The sequence below is a fragment of the Rhinoraja longicauda genome, chromosome 36 (genome assembly GCF_053455715.1).
Source record: "Rhinoraja longicauda isolate Sanriku21f chromosome 36, sRhiLon1.1, whole genome shotgun sequence".
Classification (NCBI taxonomy): Eukaryota; Metazoa; Chordata; class Chondrichthyes; order Rajiformes; family Arhynchobatidae; genus Rhinoraja; species Rhinoraja longicauda.
Window position 1 is genome coordinate 7,438,702 of NC_135988.1, and position 21,201 is coordinate 7,459,902.

The window sequence follows — 21,201 nt, forward strand, 5'->3', positions numbered from 1 at the left end:
TCAGGCCTCAGGATCTTTCCAAGTGATAGTGACTGATCTATGCCATATTTCTCAGATTTTTGCAGACCAAGAATTATGGGAATTACAAGGAAAGGGGCTTTTTTTTTTTTCTTTCACCAATCGGGCAGTGTGGGCACACTTATTTGTGAACACTGAGTTCCTTTAGATTCCTGGACTAATAACCTGTAAAAATGGTCACCATGCTAGTGTATGTTTACAAAACAGCATATTTGAAATTGAACACCAGAGAAATTATGATGGTATGATTTATTGGGCTGATTGAATTGGCTGCAAATGGTCATTCCAAAGGTTATTCTACATCTAACACCGACACATTCTAACATTGGAACAGCGAATCAATGGCAGTTTGATCATGCTCTCCATATGAATTTGCTTCATCAACCAGAATTGGGAGTGGTCACCACATTCTAATTAACAGAGTTTTTCAGCTTGTAAATTAGATGGGGAAAAGGCAAGTTCAATTATTTTTTTACTGATTTGCCTGTTTTAATATTTTAATTATTTCTCAGTATATCAATGTCTTGGGTTCAATTCTGACTATGGGTGCTGTCTGTAGAGTTTGTACGTTCTTCCCATGGCCTGCTTGGGTTTTCTCAGAGACCTTTGGTTTCCTCCCACATTCCAAAGACATACAATTAATAAATTGGCTTGGTATAAATGTAAAATTGTCCCAAGTGTGTGCAGGATAGTGTTAATGCACGGGGATCGCTGGTCGGTGTGGACTCGGTGGACCGAAAGGCCTGTTTCCATGCTGTACCTCTAAACTAAACAAACTTGGTCAGGTGGGTAATGTTCTATTGCAGTGAGTGGAACAGAAACTTTCCATAGGCTTGCAGCATTGCTTTTCAGTGTGGATATTAATTCCAATTCAGTGTCAGTGATTAGCAACAATATTGTACACATGCCTCCAGGCCAGTATGCGGGGTTGAATAGAAAGTACTTATGCTTGAATGGAGTTCAGATTTGAATTGGCTGTGATCGGGCTGAGTTTTAATGTTAAGGTACCTCTCAAAGAGTATCAAATGTCTTCTGAACATACTAATTAAGAGAATCAGCACTTCAGTTCCAGAAATCAGGTGCTTTTAATGTTAAGATTATTATTTTTTTTATTTTTTTATTTTTTTACACAATTTCCAAAGTCGCTGGTGAACCTTCAAAATAGGACAGATGAATTCTAAGTTGTCAACTTCCATCGCACTTCACATTACAAACTCACAAGGTATAAGAATGAGTCAAAATCTAATTTGCTTTAAACATCATGTATTAATAGTATACTTCTTTCTCTTTCAGTCCACAAAAGGCTATTGTGCAGATACAGCAAGTAACAGGAAAGATAAGAGAATATCATCTGTTATTCACAGGGGATGAGTTCTAAAATAGAGGGAATTATATTGAGTATTGAGAAGGTTTGCTAGATTAAAAAGGACTTCCAAAGTAATAATCTCAGGCTTACTGCCTGTGCCACGCGATAGTGAGAATAGGAATGGAGTGAGGTGGAGGATAAATACGTGGCTGAGGAACTGGTGCAGGGAGCAGGGTTTCAAGTTTCTGGATCATTGGGACCTCTTCTGGGGGAAGTATGACCTGTACAAAAAGGACGGGTTGCATCTGAACCCGAGGGGAACCAATATCCTGGCGGGGAGATTTGCTAAAATAACTGCGGAGACTTTAAACTAGTACGGTTGGGGGGAGGGACTCAAACACAGATAGCTAATAGGCAGTGTGTGAGGCAGGAGGCAGAAAAGGGAAACACTCAGACCCAATATGTAGGAGAGAAAGAAGGGAAAAGAAATAAACTGAGAATAAGAAATGATGGGTCCCTTAAATGTGTATATTTTAATGCTAGGAGCATTGTAAGAAAGGTGGATGAGCTTAGAGCCTGGATTGACATCTGGAAGTATGATGTTGTGGCGATCAGTGAAACATGGTTGCAGGAGGGTTGCGATTGGCAATTAAATATTCCAGGATTTCATTGTTTCAGATGTGATAGAATCGGAGGGGCAAGAGGTGGGGGTGTTGCATTGCTTGTCAGGGAGGATATCACAGCAGTGCTTTGGCAGGACAGACTAGAAGGCTCGATTAAGGAGGCTGTTTGGGTGGAACTCAGAAATGAGAAAGGTTTAGCAACACTTATAGGGGTGTATTATAGACCGCCAAATAGGGAACGAGAATTGGAAGAGCAAATATGTAAGGAGATAGCAGATATTAGTAGTAAGCACAGAGTGGTGATTGTGGGTGATTTCAATTTTCCGTATATAGACTGGGAATCACATTCTGTTAAAGGGCTGGATGGTTTGGAGTTTGTAAAATGTGTGCAGGATAGTTTTTTGCAGCAATACGTAGAGGTGCCTACCAGAGAAGGGGCAGTGTTGGACCTCCTGTTAGGAAATGAGATGGGTCAGGTGACGGAGGTATGTGTTGAGGAGCACTTTGGGTCTAGTGATCATAATGCCATTAGTTTCAATATCATTATGGAGAAAGTCAAATCTGGACCAAGGGTTGAGATTTTGGATTGGAGAAAGGCTAATTTTGAGGAGATGAGAAAGGATTTAAAAGGAGTGAAATGGAAATTGTTGTTTTATGAAAAGGATATAATAGAGAAATGGAGGATATTTAAAGGTGAAATTTTGAGAGTACAGAGTCTTTACGTCCCTGTTCGGTGGAAAGGAAAGAATAATAATTTGAAAGAGCCATGGTTTTCCAGGGAAATTGGACACTTGGTTCGGAAAAAGAGGGAGATATACAATAAATATAAGCGGCAGGGAGTAAATGAGGTTCTTGAGGAATATAAAGAATGTAAAAGGAATCTTAAAAAGGAAATTAGAAAAGCGAAAAAAAGTTAGAGGCTGCTTTGGCAAGTAATGTAAAAGTAAACCCCAAGGGGTTCTACAGATATGTCAATAGCAAAAGGATAGTGAGGGATAAAATTGGTCCATTAGAGAGTCAGAGTGGACAGCTATGTGCTGAGCCGGAAGAAATGGGGGAGATATTAAACAATTTCTTTTCTTCGGTATTTACCGAGGAGAAGGATATTGAATTATGTGAGGTAAGCGAAACAAGTAGAGTAGTGATGGAAATTAGGAGGATTAAAGAAGAGGAGGTACGGACACTTTTGAAGAATATAAAAGTGGATAAGTCTCCAGGTCCTGATAGGATATTCCCTAGGACATTGAGGGAAGTTAGTGCAGAAATAGCAGGGGCTATGACGGAAATATTTCAAACGTCATTAGAAACAGGGATGGTGCCGGAAGATTGGCGCATTGCGCATGTTGTGCCTTTGTTTAAAAAAGGTTCTAAAAGTAAACCTAGCAATTATAGACCTATTAGTTTGACGTCTGTGGTGGGAAAATTAATGGAAAAGATACTTAGGGACAATATATATAATTATTTGGATAATCAAGGCCTGATTAGAAACAGTCAACATGGATTTGTGCCTGGAAGGTCATGTTTGACTAATCTTCTTGAATTTTTTGAAGAGGTTACCAGGGAAATTGATAAGGGCAAGGCTGTGGATGTTGTCTATATGGACTTCAGTAAGGCATTTGACAAGGTTCCACATGGAAGGTTGATTAAGAAGGTTAAATCGTTGGGTATTAATAGTGAGGTTGCCAGATGGATTCAACAATGGCTGAATGGGAGATACCAGAGGGTAACGGTTTACAATTGTATGTCAGGTTGGAGGCCAGTGTCTAGTGGAGTGCCCCAAGGATCTGTGTTGGGTCCACTGTTGTTTGTCATTTACATTAATGATCTGGATGATGGTGTGGCAAATTGGATTAGTAAATATGCAGATGATACTAAGATAGGTGGAGTAGTTGATAGTGAGGTAGATTTTCAAAGTCTACAGAGAGACTTGGGCCTTTTGGAAGGGTGGGCTGAAAGATGGCAGATGGAGTTTAATGCTGATAAGTGTGAGGTGCTGCATTTTGGTAGGACAAATCAAAATAGGACGTACAGGGTAAATGGTAGGGAATTGAGGAATGCAGTGGAACAGAGGGATCTGGGAATAACTGTGCATTGTTCCCTGAAGGTGGAATCTCATGTGGATAGGGTGGTGAAGAAGGCGTTTGGTATGCTTGCCTTTATAAATCAGAGCATCGAGTATAGAAGTTGGAATGTAATGTTGAAATTGTACAGGGCATTGGTGAGGCCAAATCTGGAGTATGGTGTGCAGTTCTGGTCGCCAAATTATAGGAAGGATGTCGACAAAATGGAGAGGGTACAGAGATTTACTAGAATGTTGCCTGGGTTTCAGCACTTAGGCTACAGAGAGAGGTTGAACAGGTTGGGTCTTTATTCTTTGGAGCGTAGAAGGTTGAGGGGGGACTTGATAGAGGTTTTTTAAATTTTGAGAGGGACGGACAGAGTTGACGTGGGTAGGCTTTTCCCTTTGAGAGTGGGGAAGATTCCAACAAGGGGACATAGCTTCAGAATTGAGGGACAAAGGTTTAGGGGTAATATGAGGGGGAACTTCTTTACTCAGAGGGTTGTGGCTGTATGGAATGGGCTTCCGGTGGAAGTGGTGGAGGCTGGCTCGATTTTATTATTTAAGAGTAAATTGGATAGGTATATGGATAGGAGGGGATTGGAGGGTTATGGTCTGAGTGCAGGTAGATGAGACTAGGTCAGGGAGAATGGTCGGCGTGGACTGGTAGGGCCGGACAGGCCTGTTTCCATGCTGTAGTTGTTATATGTTATATGTTAATACCTGAAATGAGTTGGTAGACTTAAAAAGACACATTGGATAGCTAAACGAGTGTCCACTGCAATTCAGAAGAGTGAGAGGGGTCATAATTTAAAGTCTTGAAGGTTCATGATAGGGTGGATACAGAGAGGAAGTTTTCTATTGTATGAAAATCTGGAACAAGTGGCCCCCAGTTAAAAATAAGAGGTAGCCCATTAAAGACAGGGAAGAGAATATTTTTATTTTAGAACTAAGTTGTAAGTCTTTGGAATCTTTTCTTCAGAGGGCAGTCAAAACTGCCTTTGAATATTTATAAGGTAGAAGTAGATAGATTCTAAAATAAATTAAAAGGTTACGAAGCTGCCCTGTGATGAAGATCAGCCACAATTTTAATAAATGGCAAAATAGTCCTGAGGGGCTAATTGGCCTACTCTTCCTCCTGTACATTGACTTCAGAATTGTACGTTCTCTAGTAATACATCTAAACCTTCCCAAATGAATTCTTCGAACATTAAGCATTTCTGACATCATAAAATGGCACACAACATAACAGTACAGGATTTTTCCCCTCGACCCACCATTAAGCACATAATTTTTCAGGGCAACCTGATGGCTATGGAATCTTACGGGAATCTTAAAATCTTACCTGAGCTGCACACCCAGTTCTATGCTGCTTTCCAATGTGTGGAAAATCATGGCCAGCTATCGACCAGACCAATGCGACCAGACCAATGGGAGTTATCTATAGGCCCCCAAACAGTAGCCTCGACATGGGGTGTAAGTTGAATCAGGAGATAAAATTGGCGTGTCAAAAATGTAATGCTACGGTGGTTATGGGAGATTTCAACATGCAGGTAGACTGGGAAAATCAGGTTGGAAATGGACCCCAGGAAAGAGAGTTTGTCGAGTGCCTTCGAGATGGATTCTTAGAACAGCTTGTACTGGAGCCTACCAGGGAGAAGGCAATTCTGGATTTAGTGTTGTGTAATGATCCTGATCTGATAAGGGGACTAGAGGTAAAAGAGCCATTAGGAGGCAGTGATCACAACATGATAAGTTTTACTCTGCAAATGGAAAGGCAGAAGGGAAAATCGGAAGTGTCGGTATTACAGTATAGCAAAGGGGATTACAGAGGCATGAGGCGGGAGCTGGCCAAAATTGATTGGAAGGAGGCCCTAGCAGGGAAGACGGTAGAACAGCAATGGCAGGTATTCCTGGGAATAATGCAGAGGTTGCAGGATCAATTTATTCCAAAGAGGTGGAAAGACTCTAAGGGGAGTAAGAGACACCTGTGGCTGACAAGGGAAGTCAGGGACAGCATAAAAATTAAGGAGAGGAAGTATAACATAGCAAAGAAGAGTGGGAAGACAGAGGATTGGGACTCTTTTAAAGAGCAACAAAAGTTAACTAAAAAGGCAATACGGGGAGAAAAGATGAGGTACGAGGGTAAACTAGCCAATAATATAAAGGAGGATAGCAAAAGTTTTTTTAGGTACGTGAAGAGGAAAAAAATAGTCAAGGCAAATGTGGGTTCCTTGAAGACAGAAGCAGGGGAATTTATTATGGGGAACAAAGAAATGGCAGACGAGTTAAACCGTTACTTTGGATCTGTCTTCACTGAGGAAGATACACACAATCTCCCAAATGTTCTAGGGGCCGGAGAACCTAGGGTGATGGAGGAACTGAAGGAAATCCACATTAGGCAGGAAATGGTTTTGGGTAGACTGATGGGACTGAAGGCTGATAAATCCCCAGGGCCTGATGGTCTGCATCCCAGAGTACTTAAGGAGGTGGCTCTAGAAATAGTGGAAGCATTGGAGATCATTTTTCAATGTTCTATAGATTCAGGATCAGTTCCTGTGGATTGGAGGATAGCAAATGTTATCCCACTTTTTAAGAAAGGAGGGAGAGAGAAAACGGGTAATTATAGACCAGTTAGTCTGACATCAGTGGTGGGGAAGATGCTGGAGTCAATTATAAAAGACAAAATTGCTGAGCATTTGGATAGCAGTAACGGGATCATTCCGAGTCAGCATGGATTTACGAAGGGGAAATCATGCTTGACAAATCTACTGGAATTTTTTGAGGATGTAACTAGGAAAATTGACAAGGGAGAGTCAGTGGATGTGGTGTACCTCGACTTTCAGAAAGCCTTCGACAAGGTCCCACATAGGAGATTAGTGGGCAAAATTAGGGCACATGGTATTGGGGGTAGGGTACTGACATGGATAGAAAATTGGTTGACAGACAGAAAGCAAAGAGTGGGGATAAATGGGTCCCTTTCGGAATGGCAGGCAGTGACCAGTGGGGTACCGCAAGGTTCGGTGCTGGGACCCCAGCTATTTACGATATACATTAATGACTTAGACGAAGGGATTAAAAGTACCATTAGCAAATTTGCAGATGATACTAAGTTGGGGGGTAGTGTGAATTGTGAGGAAGATGCAATAAGGCTGCAGGGTGACTTGGACAGGTTGTGTGAGTGGGCGGATACATGGCAGATGCAGTTTAATGTAGATAAGTGTGAGGTTATTCACTTTGGAAGTAAGAATAGAAAGCACGGTAGCGCAGCGGTAGAGTTGCTGCTTTACAGCGAATGCAGCGCCGGAGACTCAGGTTCGATCCTGACTACGGGTGCTGCACTGTAAGGAGTTTGTACGTTCTCCCCGTGACCTGCGTGGGTTTTCTCCGAGATCTTCGGTTTCCTCCCACACTCCAAAGACGTACAGGTATGTAGGTTAATTGGCTGGGTAAATGTAAAAATTGTCCCTAGTGGGTGTAGGATAGTGTTAATGTACGGGGATCACTGGGCGGCACGGACTTGGAGGGCCGAAAAGGCCTGTTTCCGGCTGTAGATATATGATGATGATGATGATGAAAGGCAGATTATTATCTGAATGGTGTCAAGTTAGGAGGAGGGGGAGTTCAACGAGATCTGGGTGTCCTAGTGCATCAGTCAATGAAAGGAAGCATGCAGGTTCAGCAGGCAGTGAAGAAAGCCAATGGAATGTTGGCCTTCGTAACAAGAGGAGTTGAGTATAGGAGCAAAGAGGTCCTTCTACAGTTGTACCGGGCCCTGGTGAGACCGCACCTGGAGTACTGTGTGCAGTTTTGGTCTCCAAATTTGAGGAAGGATGTTCTTGCTATGGAGGGCGTGCAGCGTAGGTTCACTAGGTTAATTCCCGGAATGGCGGGACTGTCGTATGTTGAAAGGCTGGAGCGATTGGGCTTGTATACACTGGAATTTAGAAGGATGAGGGGGGATCTTATTGAAACATATAAGATAATTAGGGGATTGGACACATTAGAGGCAGATAACATGTTCCCAATGTTGGGGGAGTCCAGAACAAGGGGCCACAGTTTGAGAATAAGGGGTAGGCCATTTAGAATGGAGATGAGGAAGAACTTTTTCAGTCAGAGGGTGGTGAAGGTGTGGAATTCTCTGCCTCAGAAGGCAGTGGAGGCCAGTTCGTTGGATGCTTTCAAGAGAGAGCTGGATAGAGCTCTTAAGGATAGCGGAGTAAGGGGGTATGGGGAGAAGGCAGGAACGGGGTACTGATTGAGAGTGATCAGCCATGATCGCATTGAATGGCGGTGCTGGCTCGAAGGGCTGAATGGCCTACTCCTGCACCTATTGTCTATTGTTATGGCCCCATTATTTAAAATTTAGCCAGTGCATAAATTCTTTCAAACTAAATCCAACTAAAAATGAACAAACCTTGATTGGCATCCATGGACAGAACTTAGCTGGGGTGAAACTCAGAAAAGAGATAGATCTGCACAATTGTAAATTGACTTAATTTGTCATTGAAGAGAAATTAATATTTTATCCCTGCAACATAACTAAGTCAATGAATGGCCCTCATTAATTTTATCATTGCCTGAAACAGAACCAAATGTTTATCTGCAATTATCAAATGTAACTTACTGAATAAAATGTAATATCAAAAAATAAATCTATTAACCCAACTCCCAACAGTTATATTAAATGCTAACCCCTTCATTATGGTTTCTTTATTCAATGTCCTTGTTATCTTCCACAATGGGTTTTGTAATGTAATGTTATGTAGAAATATGACTCATCAATGCTGCTCTTTATACTCTTATCCTCCTCTTCAAAGTTATTCTTATGCAGTGCCATTGTTAAAGACACCAGATACAGACAAATAAAACTCTTGTCAGGAAAATTCAATGTATAATACCCTACCTGCCAAAAAATGGAAAAAGGTCAATAAAATCCTGACGATGGGGTTCGTCAGGTTGAGACTCAGCACAAGATAATCACTGGGACTCAAGCATTTCAAAATAAATAAACATTGAAAAGCTGGCTCAAATATGGAACAAATTACTTTACCAGATACTGTGTGTGCCTTTGAAATTGAGAAACATTCCACAGTTGCTTCCCCGGATGCAGGGCGCAGCGGTAGAGTTGCTGCCTCTCAGCGCCAGAGACCCGGTTTCGATTTTGACTACGCGTTCCTGCTGTACAGAGTTTGCGCATTCTCCCTGTGACTGCGAGCACTTCCAACGGTTTCCTCCCACGCGCCAAAAATGTGCATGTTTCTGTAAATTGTCCTGGTGCGTACGATAGAACTAGTGTAAGGGGTGATTATTGGTCGATGCGAACTTGATGGGCCGAAGGGCCTGTTTCCACACTGTACATCTAAACTAAACTAAAGACAATTTCTAAAGTGTTATCAACAGATTATTACATTCAAAGGTTCTGTGTAGGAGGGCAGGACATTTATTCCAGCATTACTCTGAGGCGCTTTTATTTGGCGAGTGATGAAAATGGGAAACCTGGCACCAAAGAACTGGCTGATGCATTTAAGATGAAGCTAGGAAAGTGCGTGAAAGGGAAATGTTACCTTTAAGATTAATAAGACCAGAGGGAAATCTGTAGAGTTTAAACAATGTAATGGACTTGTTTGTCCGATTAATCCATTTCTGTGCTGTCCTTTTGTGTAAGATGTGGTGCCATCTATGAATAATTTCAGCATCATCATCCCACTTACCTTGTGATTTGAAGTCTCGATTGTGCATCAATTTTGAATAAGTAAAATACCTATGGTTCCACAACTGATTGGCAACTATCCTTTAGGATTTTTAGCACGTGCTTACTGATTTGACTTATCATCATATCATATATATACAGCCGGAAACAGGCCTTTTCGGCCCTCCAAGTCCGTGCCGCCCAGTGATCCCCGTACATTAACACTATCCTACACCCACTAGGGACAATTTTTTTTTTACATTTACCCAGCCAATTAACCTACATACCTGTACGTCTTTGGAGTGTGGGAGGAAACCAAAGATCACGGAGTAAACCCACGCAGGTCACGGGGAGAACATACAAACTCCTTACAGTGCAGCACCCGTAGTCAGGATCGAACCTGAGTCTCCGGCGCTGCATTCGCTGTAAAGCAGCAACTCTACCGCTGCGCTACCGTGCCTATATGAACGTATGGTGCTCATGGAAAGAAACTGCAAATTGTGTGTTTTGTTGCACAGAGCTCACTGAGCTTTAAAAGCTGTTCAAATTAACATCTGTGCATTAAGTACTTTAAACAGACTTTTCATACTAATCATTGCTATATGACCTGTAATTATTCATGGCAGTAAAAACAAGAACATCTGCATCACTTCAATGTTTACTCCATGCAAATGAAACTTAGGAATCCATTTAGTAATAGCTTTAATGCTTTACAACACTTAATATTATATGCTATTTTGCTTTTCAAAATGTTCTTGATTACTAGTGATACAATAATCAGCAAAATCCTGTTCTATACTTGAAAAATGTTCAAGAACCCGCAGACGTCTCATTCTCTCACAGAACAAACACTCGTGGCAACAGGCCAGGCAAATGCTACACACTATCAGTGATCAACTTTCTACAAGAACCAATCCCACGCTAATTTACTAAAACATTACATTATTGATTTCCACTACAAGCCAGTAGTCCATACTTCAGCAAATGCACTCTTACTTCATATTAAATCAAAATAGTCCAAACATTGGTTCCTCATTGGAAGCTGGGATAGTAATCAGTTGACAAGGAACGTTAAACTTTACCTTTACCTTTACCGCCTTTACCACCTTAGACAACTGAGGAAATTCAGAGTGTCGCTGAGGATCCTTCATTGCTTCTACTCTGGGGCTGTAGAGAGCATCCTGTCCGGCAACATTACAGTCTGGTTTGGGAACAGCTCTGCCCAGGACAGGATGGCCCTGCAGAGAGTAGTGCGTTCGGCAGAACGCACCATGGGAACTACACTCGTCCCCCTGCAGGACCTATACATCAGGAGGTGCAGATCCAGAGCAAGCAAGATCATGAGGGACCCCTGCCACCCCAGTAACGGACTGTTCCAGATGCTACGATCAGTCAAACGCCTCCGCTGTCACGCTGTGAAAACGGAGAGGATGAGACGGAGCTTCTTCCCACAGGCCATCAGGACTGTCAACTTTTATAACCCCAGAGACTAAATTTTTGTCGACACTAATAGTAACTTATTAACTTTATTATATGCTGTAACTGTAATTCTTTTTGTGCACAACCCGCAGGCATTGCCACTTTCATTTCACTGCACATCGAGTATGTGTATGTGACAAATAAATTTGACTTGACTTAAAGAGGCTGGTGTTACAAGCAGAGGCTGGATATGTCCTTTTCCAAATTCCTGTGGTGTTATAAAGTCAACATATAAATAGCAAATTTGGTTCCAGCAAGATAGATACAAAGTGCTGGAGTGACTCAGCGGGTCAGGCAGCATCTCTGGAGAAAAAGGATGGGTTCAGGTCGAAAACCTTTATTCAGAACCAAAGGTTCCAACCCAAAACGTCACCCATCCTTTTTCACCAGGGATGATGCCTAACCCGCTGAGTTACTCCAGCGCTTTGTGTAAACCAGCTATCTTCTGTACAAACCTTCAGTATAAACCAGCATCTGCAATTCCTTCCTATATATGGTTCCAGCAAGTCTGGTTTTGTCCCCAACAATCATTGGAAACTAAATATCAAAGTCGTCACTAGAATGAAACCCTTTCACCGTCTTTTCAGACTGCTGATATATTCAGATACACCGATCAGCCGAAACATTGTGACCACCTGCCTAATATACTGTTGGTCCTCCGTGGGCCGCCAAAACAGCGCCAACCCGCCGAGGCATGGACTCTACAAGACCCCTGAAGGTGTCCTGTGGTATCTGGCATCAAAACATTAGCAGCAGATCTTTCAAGTCCTGTAAGTTGCGAGGTGGACTTGGCGATCCAGCACATCCCACAGATGCTCAACCTGATTGAGATCTGGAGAATTTGGAGGCCAGGGCAACACCGTGAACACTTCATCACGTTCCTCAAACCATTCCCGAACAATGTGTGTTGTGTGGCAGGGCGCACTATCCTGCTGAAAGAGACCACTGTCATCAGGGAATACCATTGCCATGAAGGGGTGTACCTGGTCTGCAACGATGTTTAGGTAGGTGACACGTGTCAAATTGACGTCCACATGAATGGCCGGACCCAGAGTTTCCCAGCAGAACATTGCCCAGAGCATCACACTCCAACCGGCTTGTCGTCTTCCCACAGTCGGTTTGGACCAGACGGGATAGCCTTCGTTGCCCTCACGCATCGATCAGCCTTGGGCGCCCAACACCCTGTCGCCAGTTTGTGGTTTGTCCCTCCTCAGACCACTGTCAGTAGGCATTCACCATTGCTGAGCAGGAGCACCCCACAAGCCCTGCCGTTTCAGAGATGCTCTGACCCAGTCATCAGGCCATAACAATTTGACCCTTGTCAAAGTCGCTCAGGTTTTTATTCCTGCCCATTTCTCCTGCATCCAACACATCAACTTCACGAACTGACTGTTCACTTGCAGCCTAATATATCCCACTTCTTGACAGGTGCCATTGTAACAAGATAACCAATGTTATTCACTTCACCTGTCAGTGGTCATAATGTTTTGGCTGATTGGTGTATATCCCCACTTTTTGTTTTGCTAATGGTCAAACATAATCACATTATTAAATTGACTGGATTTAATGGCAAAACAGGGTGGAAATAGTACATTCAAAGTCGGAGGCTCTGTCAATTAAATTGTCGTGGGATGAATTTTATATTATAACACTGGGAGTGTTCATGGCAAACTTGGGGAATACAAGAAGCTGCCGATAGGACTGATTGCCTATTGTGGTGTTGGATTGACTTATGTTACATTCAACATACATGTACTGTAGTTAGAGAGTGAGCAATGTTTAAAGTTAAAGAGCAACATTCAAGGGGCAGCGGTGAATGCCGATACAAAATGGGAACAGACTCCTTCCTGTGTGATTGCTGAAATTAATTACATTTGGACAGTGAGACAGGAGCACTGAAGAGCAGAAGTTTAGTTAAAATTAGAATTAGTTAAAATTAAAACTGCCAGGTTTGTAACTGGTGACTATAGAAAGACCAGTAATGTCACAGAAATGCTTCATGAACTCAAATGGGACACCCTCCAAAGACGCCGTATAATAACCAGGCTTACTGCAGTCTACAAAGAAACCCACTCATGAGCTCCATCCAACATTGTCCATCTTTCATACAGTCGGAACAACAGACCAGGAACTCGACTACACCAATCGTTGAATTATATAACCATCAAGACCAACAAAGACTGTTTCCGCTACTCGCTGTACCCCAGAACCATCCCTGTTTGGAATCCTTTGCCACCGCATATAAAATCTGCTGCTGATTGTAAACCTTTTAAACTGTTGCTTGCAAACACTAAATTTTAAATCTGCAACTGCATGCATGAGGGACTGCACGTTTATAGTCCAACAGCGGCGGTTGGTGCAGTATCAACAAGACAAGACAAAACTCTAAGGTCATTGAAGTACACAGATATTAGTACATATGTTTAAAGTATATTATATTGTATAATCAAATTCCACAAGGGTGAAAGAGACAACCTGTAGCATAAAGTCTAATGAGCCTAATATTAGCTAATATTGTAAACAGCCCTCACCTTGGATACTATTCCCCATTTTATAAGCTGGCATAGTCATGCCTTCCTCAACTATTCAACAAAACCTTGCAAACTAATCTTTCCGTAGCCATCACTGCTATCTTGGGAAATTGTCTGAATCTGAGCTAAAATGTTCACCCATCTTGCATTGTGCCACTGAGCTAGGTTTTAATCCATATGTCTCTTTTAATCTTAAAACTATTTATTCCTACCTTTATAATTTTGTTTGCTTTTGGCCTGCCTCAGATGATATGCTGCCTGAAAGCCTGATTTGTGGCCTCTGTTCTACTGATGTTTTGTCCTTCAATCTGCCTCTCTAGAACACGTGTGATCACATCTTGATTTGCTTACGATTTTGGTCACTTCTTTCCTGTGGTTTTTTTTTTGCTTTTGCTGACTCTCAATTTAAAAACATATTTTTAAAATCTTACTTTCGAATATCTTTCCAGTAGCCAAGTTCCCACTATCTCCGACATCTCTTCCAGTTCTACGAGCCATCCACATTTCCATGTAGTTCTGGCCTCGTGCACAGTTCCAACTGATCCCTCCAATATCTGTGACCATGAATCCCATTGTAGTAGAAGGGAATATTTAATTTAAAGGAGCTATATGACTGGGTGCTTTGTTGCAAAAAAGGTTATTTCCTCTCCCTTTTCGTAACTGAACAGCCAAGCTCTATTTATTACCTATTCCAATGAGTCAGACATATTAAAAAATTGTGTGGGAAATTATGGTCGCAAATCTTTGTCTTACATGTTTTCACATCACCCAACTCCAGGTCTTATATATGCGCATACACAGTCTAAGTGCACTGTTTATGATTCCCAAACACAGCGTTACAGAAAGGATGCTGCGTCTGAAGGCAGACTGACAGAATGACAGAGTAGCTTTGATGTCACTTTACTAGTGTGATCTCTGTTGCTTGGATACAGAAAACTGTTTCAAATGAGGGTGCGGGTTTACAGTCTTCCGATTGCATTCATACTGGAGTCAAGCTGGCTACGAGAGAATCTATTTTCTGTTCAGAATTAATTTCCAATTTTTCCTTTTGAATTTACTTGCCGCCAGGACTCAAACATAAAAAGGTTGAGAAAGGTCATCCGATTTATCCATTTTCTCATCTAACACACCCATCATAACCCATGTATTAAAGCGTACCTTGATGTTGCAAGACTTGCACTTAGTATGTACAGCTGATTATCAGAATGTTCTTTCTAAAAGTACAGTCTAACTAAAACATGGATAACAACCATTCAAGAATATAGTGACACACCCAAAACAACACGTACATTTACACCAATATTTATCCATTGCATATTTTCAAATAGAAAATTGTAAATACACTGTTCACTAAACAGAGTTGGTTTAATACCAGGAGTCTTAAGTAGGTCATTCTTATTTCTTCCAGATAAACCAAAGAGCAATCGATATGAACTAAGATAGGTGGTGCCATGTTCCATTGATCCAAGTAGTTGACACTGAAGCTCCTATGGTGTTTTGCCAGCTGCAGACTTAGTGAGCAGGATGTTTCAATGGTTTCAATGGTGCATTATTTGTCACATGTGTAACTGCACAGTCAAATTCTTTTTGCATGTTTATACATGCAGGCGCTGCCATGTTCTGGCGCCATTTCCAAAGTCTGGCCCACCCGATCTACTGGAGCAGTTTCGAATCCAGCAAGCCCTTCCTCCGTCGCCTTCGACCAGGTCAGGCCGTGAACCGACATCCCTCTCCTCGCCCAGCCATCTTTTTGGCCCTAGGGGCCGCATCCTGCAGCCGACCTTTAAGGCGCTGGTGGCATTACCCCGGTTAACCCTCCTCCTTGCTACTCGTGTTCCGACATCTCCAGTGGCTCCCCCTCCTGGTACTGTGTTCTGCCAAGCGTTCAGGTCCTCAGGGTGGATTCCCACTGTTGTGGTTGGCTGATCCTTTGGGTCCTTTGGGCGGGTTCCCGGTGCCGTAGTCAGCCGGAGGACAAGAGCGTGTATTTAAGAGTACGAAAGCAGAATTTTCTTGCGGAATCAAGGGAAAAAAATGGCTCTGGTATATATTTGTTGAGAACCAACGGGAAATCGATCAGAAATATGAATGCAATCATTTGGGATGGGAAGATTCAGGTGGAATTAAGAAAACAAAGAGGTAGAATGAATAAATGCATGTGCAGAATTAGCTAGCAAGAAGCAAAGCAGCAGAAGAACACAAAAATCTGATTAGTTATTCTCTTGACAAGGCCAGAATTTAAAGGACATCTTTAATTTCCTTTGAGAAGATGGTCATGGGGTTACTTTTATTTTCTTGGTGCTCTCAGGCAGGGAGCTCTACAACTTTGAGACACTTTGGTACATTTCCGAATTTGAATGACGTTTACCTTGCAGGGAAACTTACAAGGGCTGATGTTCCAATTAGAGTTTGAGGTTTTGCTGAGGAAGCCTTGCAGTACAACTTGCTTTTGGTACCCACCAAGACTAAAGTGCAGAGATGAAGGGAATGAATGGTTGGAGAGAAGAATAGGGATGCCAATGAATGACATGTTTTACCCTGAACGGTGTCAAATATCTTTAAAGTTGGAGTTGCACTCATCCAGACGAGTGTAGACATGGCATCACACTCCTGACATCTTGTAGATAGTAGAAAGGCTTTGAGGAATAGAAGTTGAGTCATTTAAAAAAGTATGCAACTTCTGATCTGCCATTAAGTTTCTGATCAATATTAGATGAACATTGTTAGATGTTTGAGAGTGTTTGCAGGAGCTATGGTGAAGGACAATGCTGTTGAATGTCAAGTAGTAGCTATTGGATATACTCAGTGTTTGTGTGGTGCACATTTAACTTGCTACATATTAATTAAAGTTCAAAGGTTGACCATCTCCTGGTGTCTGCCGGTGAAGAGCTGCAAATGGGGTTTAACACAGTACAATCATCAGTAAACAATCCACTTCAGACATTAAGATGCTGGAAGATCACTTGCTAAAACCTTGAAGTGACCATTTTAACATTGTTGATGAAAAAGCATTGAACAGCTGCGTCCATCCACTTATTTATTCCAACATTTAAATTGCATTTAAATCTAAAACATTGTTTGCTTCTAATCTGTCTCAGCTCACATGAACCGCTGAAAGTCTAAATTATGGCCTCATTATTTGTTGACTTACCTGTTCTGCTTAAACAAAATAACACCAACACAAACTCTATTATATTTTGGTTCCAGAACTCTAACATTATATGTTAATTCTGTGAGTCATGCCAAAGTTCTATGTGTGGTAACAGACATTCATAGTGTTGTAAACACAATATGCACAGGATATTTCTATGAAATTATTATCATATTATAGTAGCTTTTAGAGAAAATATTCACAGGAATAAGATTGTCCATATGCTCAAAGTTCCCTTTTCGAATACATTAATGATCTACATGATTAATCCATTTTAATTGAAATATATTTTCAGAAATCATAAAAATGTTATTGCATCGGAGTTCATTTGTCCGATTGCGACCACTCTCACAAATCAATGAGCACTGACTGTAGCCTAGCTATTTTTATTTCTGTTTAAGTACTTACCTCATTTCTTGCTGAAATCCATGGAATCTGCTTCTACCTGAATATCACAGTGATTTCCAGTTCATCACCATCATTGCATGAAGATGTTTATCTCATGGCATTTTTGTTAAGCACCTGATATCTGCATCATATTATCAGTTTTGTCAATGAAAACAGTGCTTTTTCATTCACTGTCCTCAGCCTTTATGATGTTGAACCCTTATACCAGTTTGCTTTTCAACCTGCTCTTCCAATCCCTCACTGCTATCATGATGCTTTAGCATGGACATCTACATCATAGCCCTGGGAATCCTTATTGTCAATGTACCATTACCATCCATCCATGAAGGCACCAATAGAATATTCATACATGTGGTAGATTGATGCAAGAAGTAAACAGACTTTCCAGTAATTTCTTTCTGCCTTTTAGTCAAACTATTGTGCCGTACCAATAACTGAACACCAAACTCCAGTTGGCGGCCAACCAACCTATCATCCTTTCCTCATTCTTTCAACTAGATTTCACAATCACGTCAACTTAAAAGATTCCGTGATTAAGCTAATGCTCGAAACAGTTTTTGAGGGTGGACAGCTGAGAAATGTCTCTGGTTCCTGACTCATGGGACTGGAAATTATTTGCCCTCTGGTCTAGCTTTTTAAATGGGGAAAAAAAAACTTTTTTTAAAAATATGTTTTTTCTCTGAGCAGGCTACAGTTTTGTCTTTAGAATTTACTGGTCAGATTCTTTCTCCTTTCTCAGTTAATATTATTTCATACAATAGCAACTATAAAAGGCAACAGTTTAGTCCTTCAAATTTGTGCTAATCTCAGGACCTCTGTTATATAGTGTACCATTGCGGTGGCCCTGCAACCAATAAGCCCTGCTCACTTGCCCATAATTTGTCCCTCGTTGTTGGGATGTGATGTTGATAACCCTGCCCTGGGCGATCCCTAGGTGAGCAATAGCATATTCTTTTTATTAATCAAAAAATAAACCTCTAATCTCTACTTCCTCTACAATTTGCTTGTAGCCTATTGCCTCTTTTAGTTCAAGTTCACAATTCACGTTCTTTAGCTTTTCTGACAAGCTTACTTTGTGGCATTTAACTCATACAATTCAATTATTGGCATCAAAGAATTGAATCAACTGGTTACCAATGCTGCTTCATTCATGAATCAAATAAGTAAGTCTCTACAAATAGAAGTCAGAAGTTCAATACCAAATCATTCTACCCCATTCCATTCCTGGATTAAAAGCACATTTTCCCTTTGGGAATCCATTCTGATGGCGGCACCTGCTGGCCGAACATCAGATTTACGTACAAGCATACTTGTACGTCAATATCCTTTTAAGACATATTGATGCGAAGTCATATCTTTGGAATTCAAAACAAGTTGATAACTTGCGTTGCTCAAGGTCATTTCTTTGTTCTCAACATTTTTCAGTCGTAGTTTTCTTATACAACTTCTGAAAAACAGCTTTCCAATAAAGCTTACTACAATAACGGCTTTCGAAGTTTTCCTTTCTCCAAAGTCGATTAACGCAGACAGTTTTATCAGTCAGTTTCTGGCTTAAAACTTTTGCAATAAAACAGTCCTTGTTACTGTCTTCCGCTAGACAAACTTGAGCCCCACTCCTAGAGCTAGTTCTTTTTAAATGACTCTTTAGAGACGGATTTACTTTATCTTCTCTCACCGAGGATAGCTCTTGATCTATTCTCCGGCTGAGCAAGCACTTACAGCTTATTGGTCATGAAGATAATTTCTTACAATGCACTCCGGCAAAGATAAGTTCTTACCCTTATAGCGGCCAACTTTATGCTTCCTTATAAAGCCCCAGCGCTTACCGTTTGACGAAGGAATGGGAGTGGTGGTTCTTGACTCAAATAACAACAAAGAGACCTTCACGACGTTGCAGTTAGTTAGTAGTTTATTGAAGCAAAATACAAAACAGATTTGTATATCTTCCGTCGTTAACTTGTTTGTTTCTATGTCGTAAGAACTTAGTTTCTCACCGACACTCCTTTGTATCCTGTTACTGACTAAAACCTTATGATTTAGTAGGCTTGACGTGTATGGCCACTAAGACCTTATTATCTTTACAGCTCCTGGTGTCACACACTGAAGCATTACGTCAGTGCTGGGCAAGTTATGCTAATGATCTGGCTCCTTCCATGGATCCTCCCAGTCCATATACGTAAGCATGGTATTAACCTCTTTGTATCCTGCTATATTATTTTTGGACACAAAGTAATATAACAACATGCAAAAAAACTAATAATGCAAAATGGCTCCTACATTTATTATATCCAAGTATATGTCAGTATCATTTAAAGAGATCACCACTGTAACAGCCAAGGTAAATGCATCATTCATTATGACAAAATACCTGTAAAGTTGCATATTTCTTATAACACAGATGAAACCTATTTGGCCCATCAAGGTTATGCTGGCTCTGAGAACTATTCCATTCCCCCACTAATTTTGCCTGACACCTAAGACCCATCACCTCCCCACCTCATCAGATTCTGCCACTTATCTGTCTACTATGGCAATTTGGAATGGTCAGTTATTTACCAACCTGCATGTCTTTGGGATGCGGGAGGAAACCAGGACACCCAGAAGGAACTCATGCAATCATAGATTCCTCTTCCCCGCTCCTCTTTGGATTTTAGACTTTAGAGATAGTGTGGAAAATGCCCTTCGGCCCACTGAGTCAACCAGCAATCACCCCATACACCAGCACTATCCTACACAATCCAGACAATCTACAATTTAGATAAGCCAATTAACCTATAAACCTGTACATCTTTGGAGTGTGGGTGGAAAGTAGAGCACCCAGACAAAACCCCCACTGTCGCAGGGAGAATGTACAAACTCCGTACAGACAGCACCTGAAGTCAGGATCCAACCAGGTCCTCAATGCAAACATCACAGACAGCACCAGAGGTCAGGATTTAACCTGGATCGCTGGAGCTGAGGCAGCTGCTCTACTACCTGTGCCACTGGGATTAGAATATAAAATTACTCTTCAGAAGTTTAGCTAAGAAATCAGGCAAGTTATCTGTAAACATCAATACAAGAATAAAATCAAATTTGCCAGGGAATAATGAAATCAATTCATTGCACCCTCCTCATCGGATGCAACTTACCTGTATTTCAGACACCAACCAATGTCTCCAGTAACGGAATGTTGGATTATTCCTGCTTGGTGCATCAGGATCCACCATTACCAGCACATACATTGCATCCTATTCAAAAATATATAATTGGGAAAATATATGAAAAAAATACTGCTCTGTAACAAACAGTATCAATAATTACTAAGTTGTAATCATGTGACTCAAACTGTAAAGCTAACACAATAGGATGAATCACCAAAGATGGAGGTTTAATATTGGCTTAATATTATGAAGAAAATAAGTGCATTTTAAAATGATTAAATCCCATAGTCAGTCAGCCAATATGAAAACAAATGAATATTTTTACATTGCAATACCACCAGCATTTTTTTTGTAATGATTCTAATCAATAATAAACTCATCACTTCATATCCCATAAGAATTTGTTTGCCTTCTTCAGGATCAGGATATCTTTATTTTTGATCAACAACTCGCTTTCCATCAGCCCATCCAAAAGAAAAATCACTTTGAATATCCAAGAAGATGGAGAAATATATAGTGTTTGCCAACTCCAGATTCAGAAATGTAATGGTTGAAAATAATAGTGCAATGCTCGTTACCAAGCCTGTTCAAAGGAAGATGTAGAATTCTTGCAATTAAGGACATTTAAATTTCATTTTGTTTACCAAGATATGAATGGCATATTTTCTCCTACTACCATTTCTTTGAATAAATTCATAGATTTTTATTAACTTCATGTTTATTTTTGCATATTGTTTTAAACTGAGACAACCAAAAAAATAAAAACTCTTTACATCCATTTGTGTTGATCA

At 41.0% G+C, this 21,201-nt stretch overlaps 1 protein-coding gene across 1 annotated transcript in view; it reads right to left on the minus strand.

Annotated features, from left to right (window-relative positions):
- pebp4 (phosphatidylethanolamine binding protein 4) overlaps positions 1–21,201 on the minus strand; it is a 271,180-nt gene that overhangs the window by 159,144 nt on the left and 90,835 nt on the right. The window contains exon 4 of the mRNA XM_078428896.1: positions 20,399–20,497. Within this exon, the coding sequence (XP_078285022.1) occupies positions 20,399–20,497 (99 nt within the window). The remainder of the gene's footprint in view (positions 1–20,398; positions 20,498–21,201) is intronic.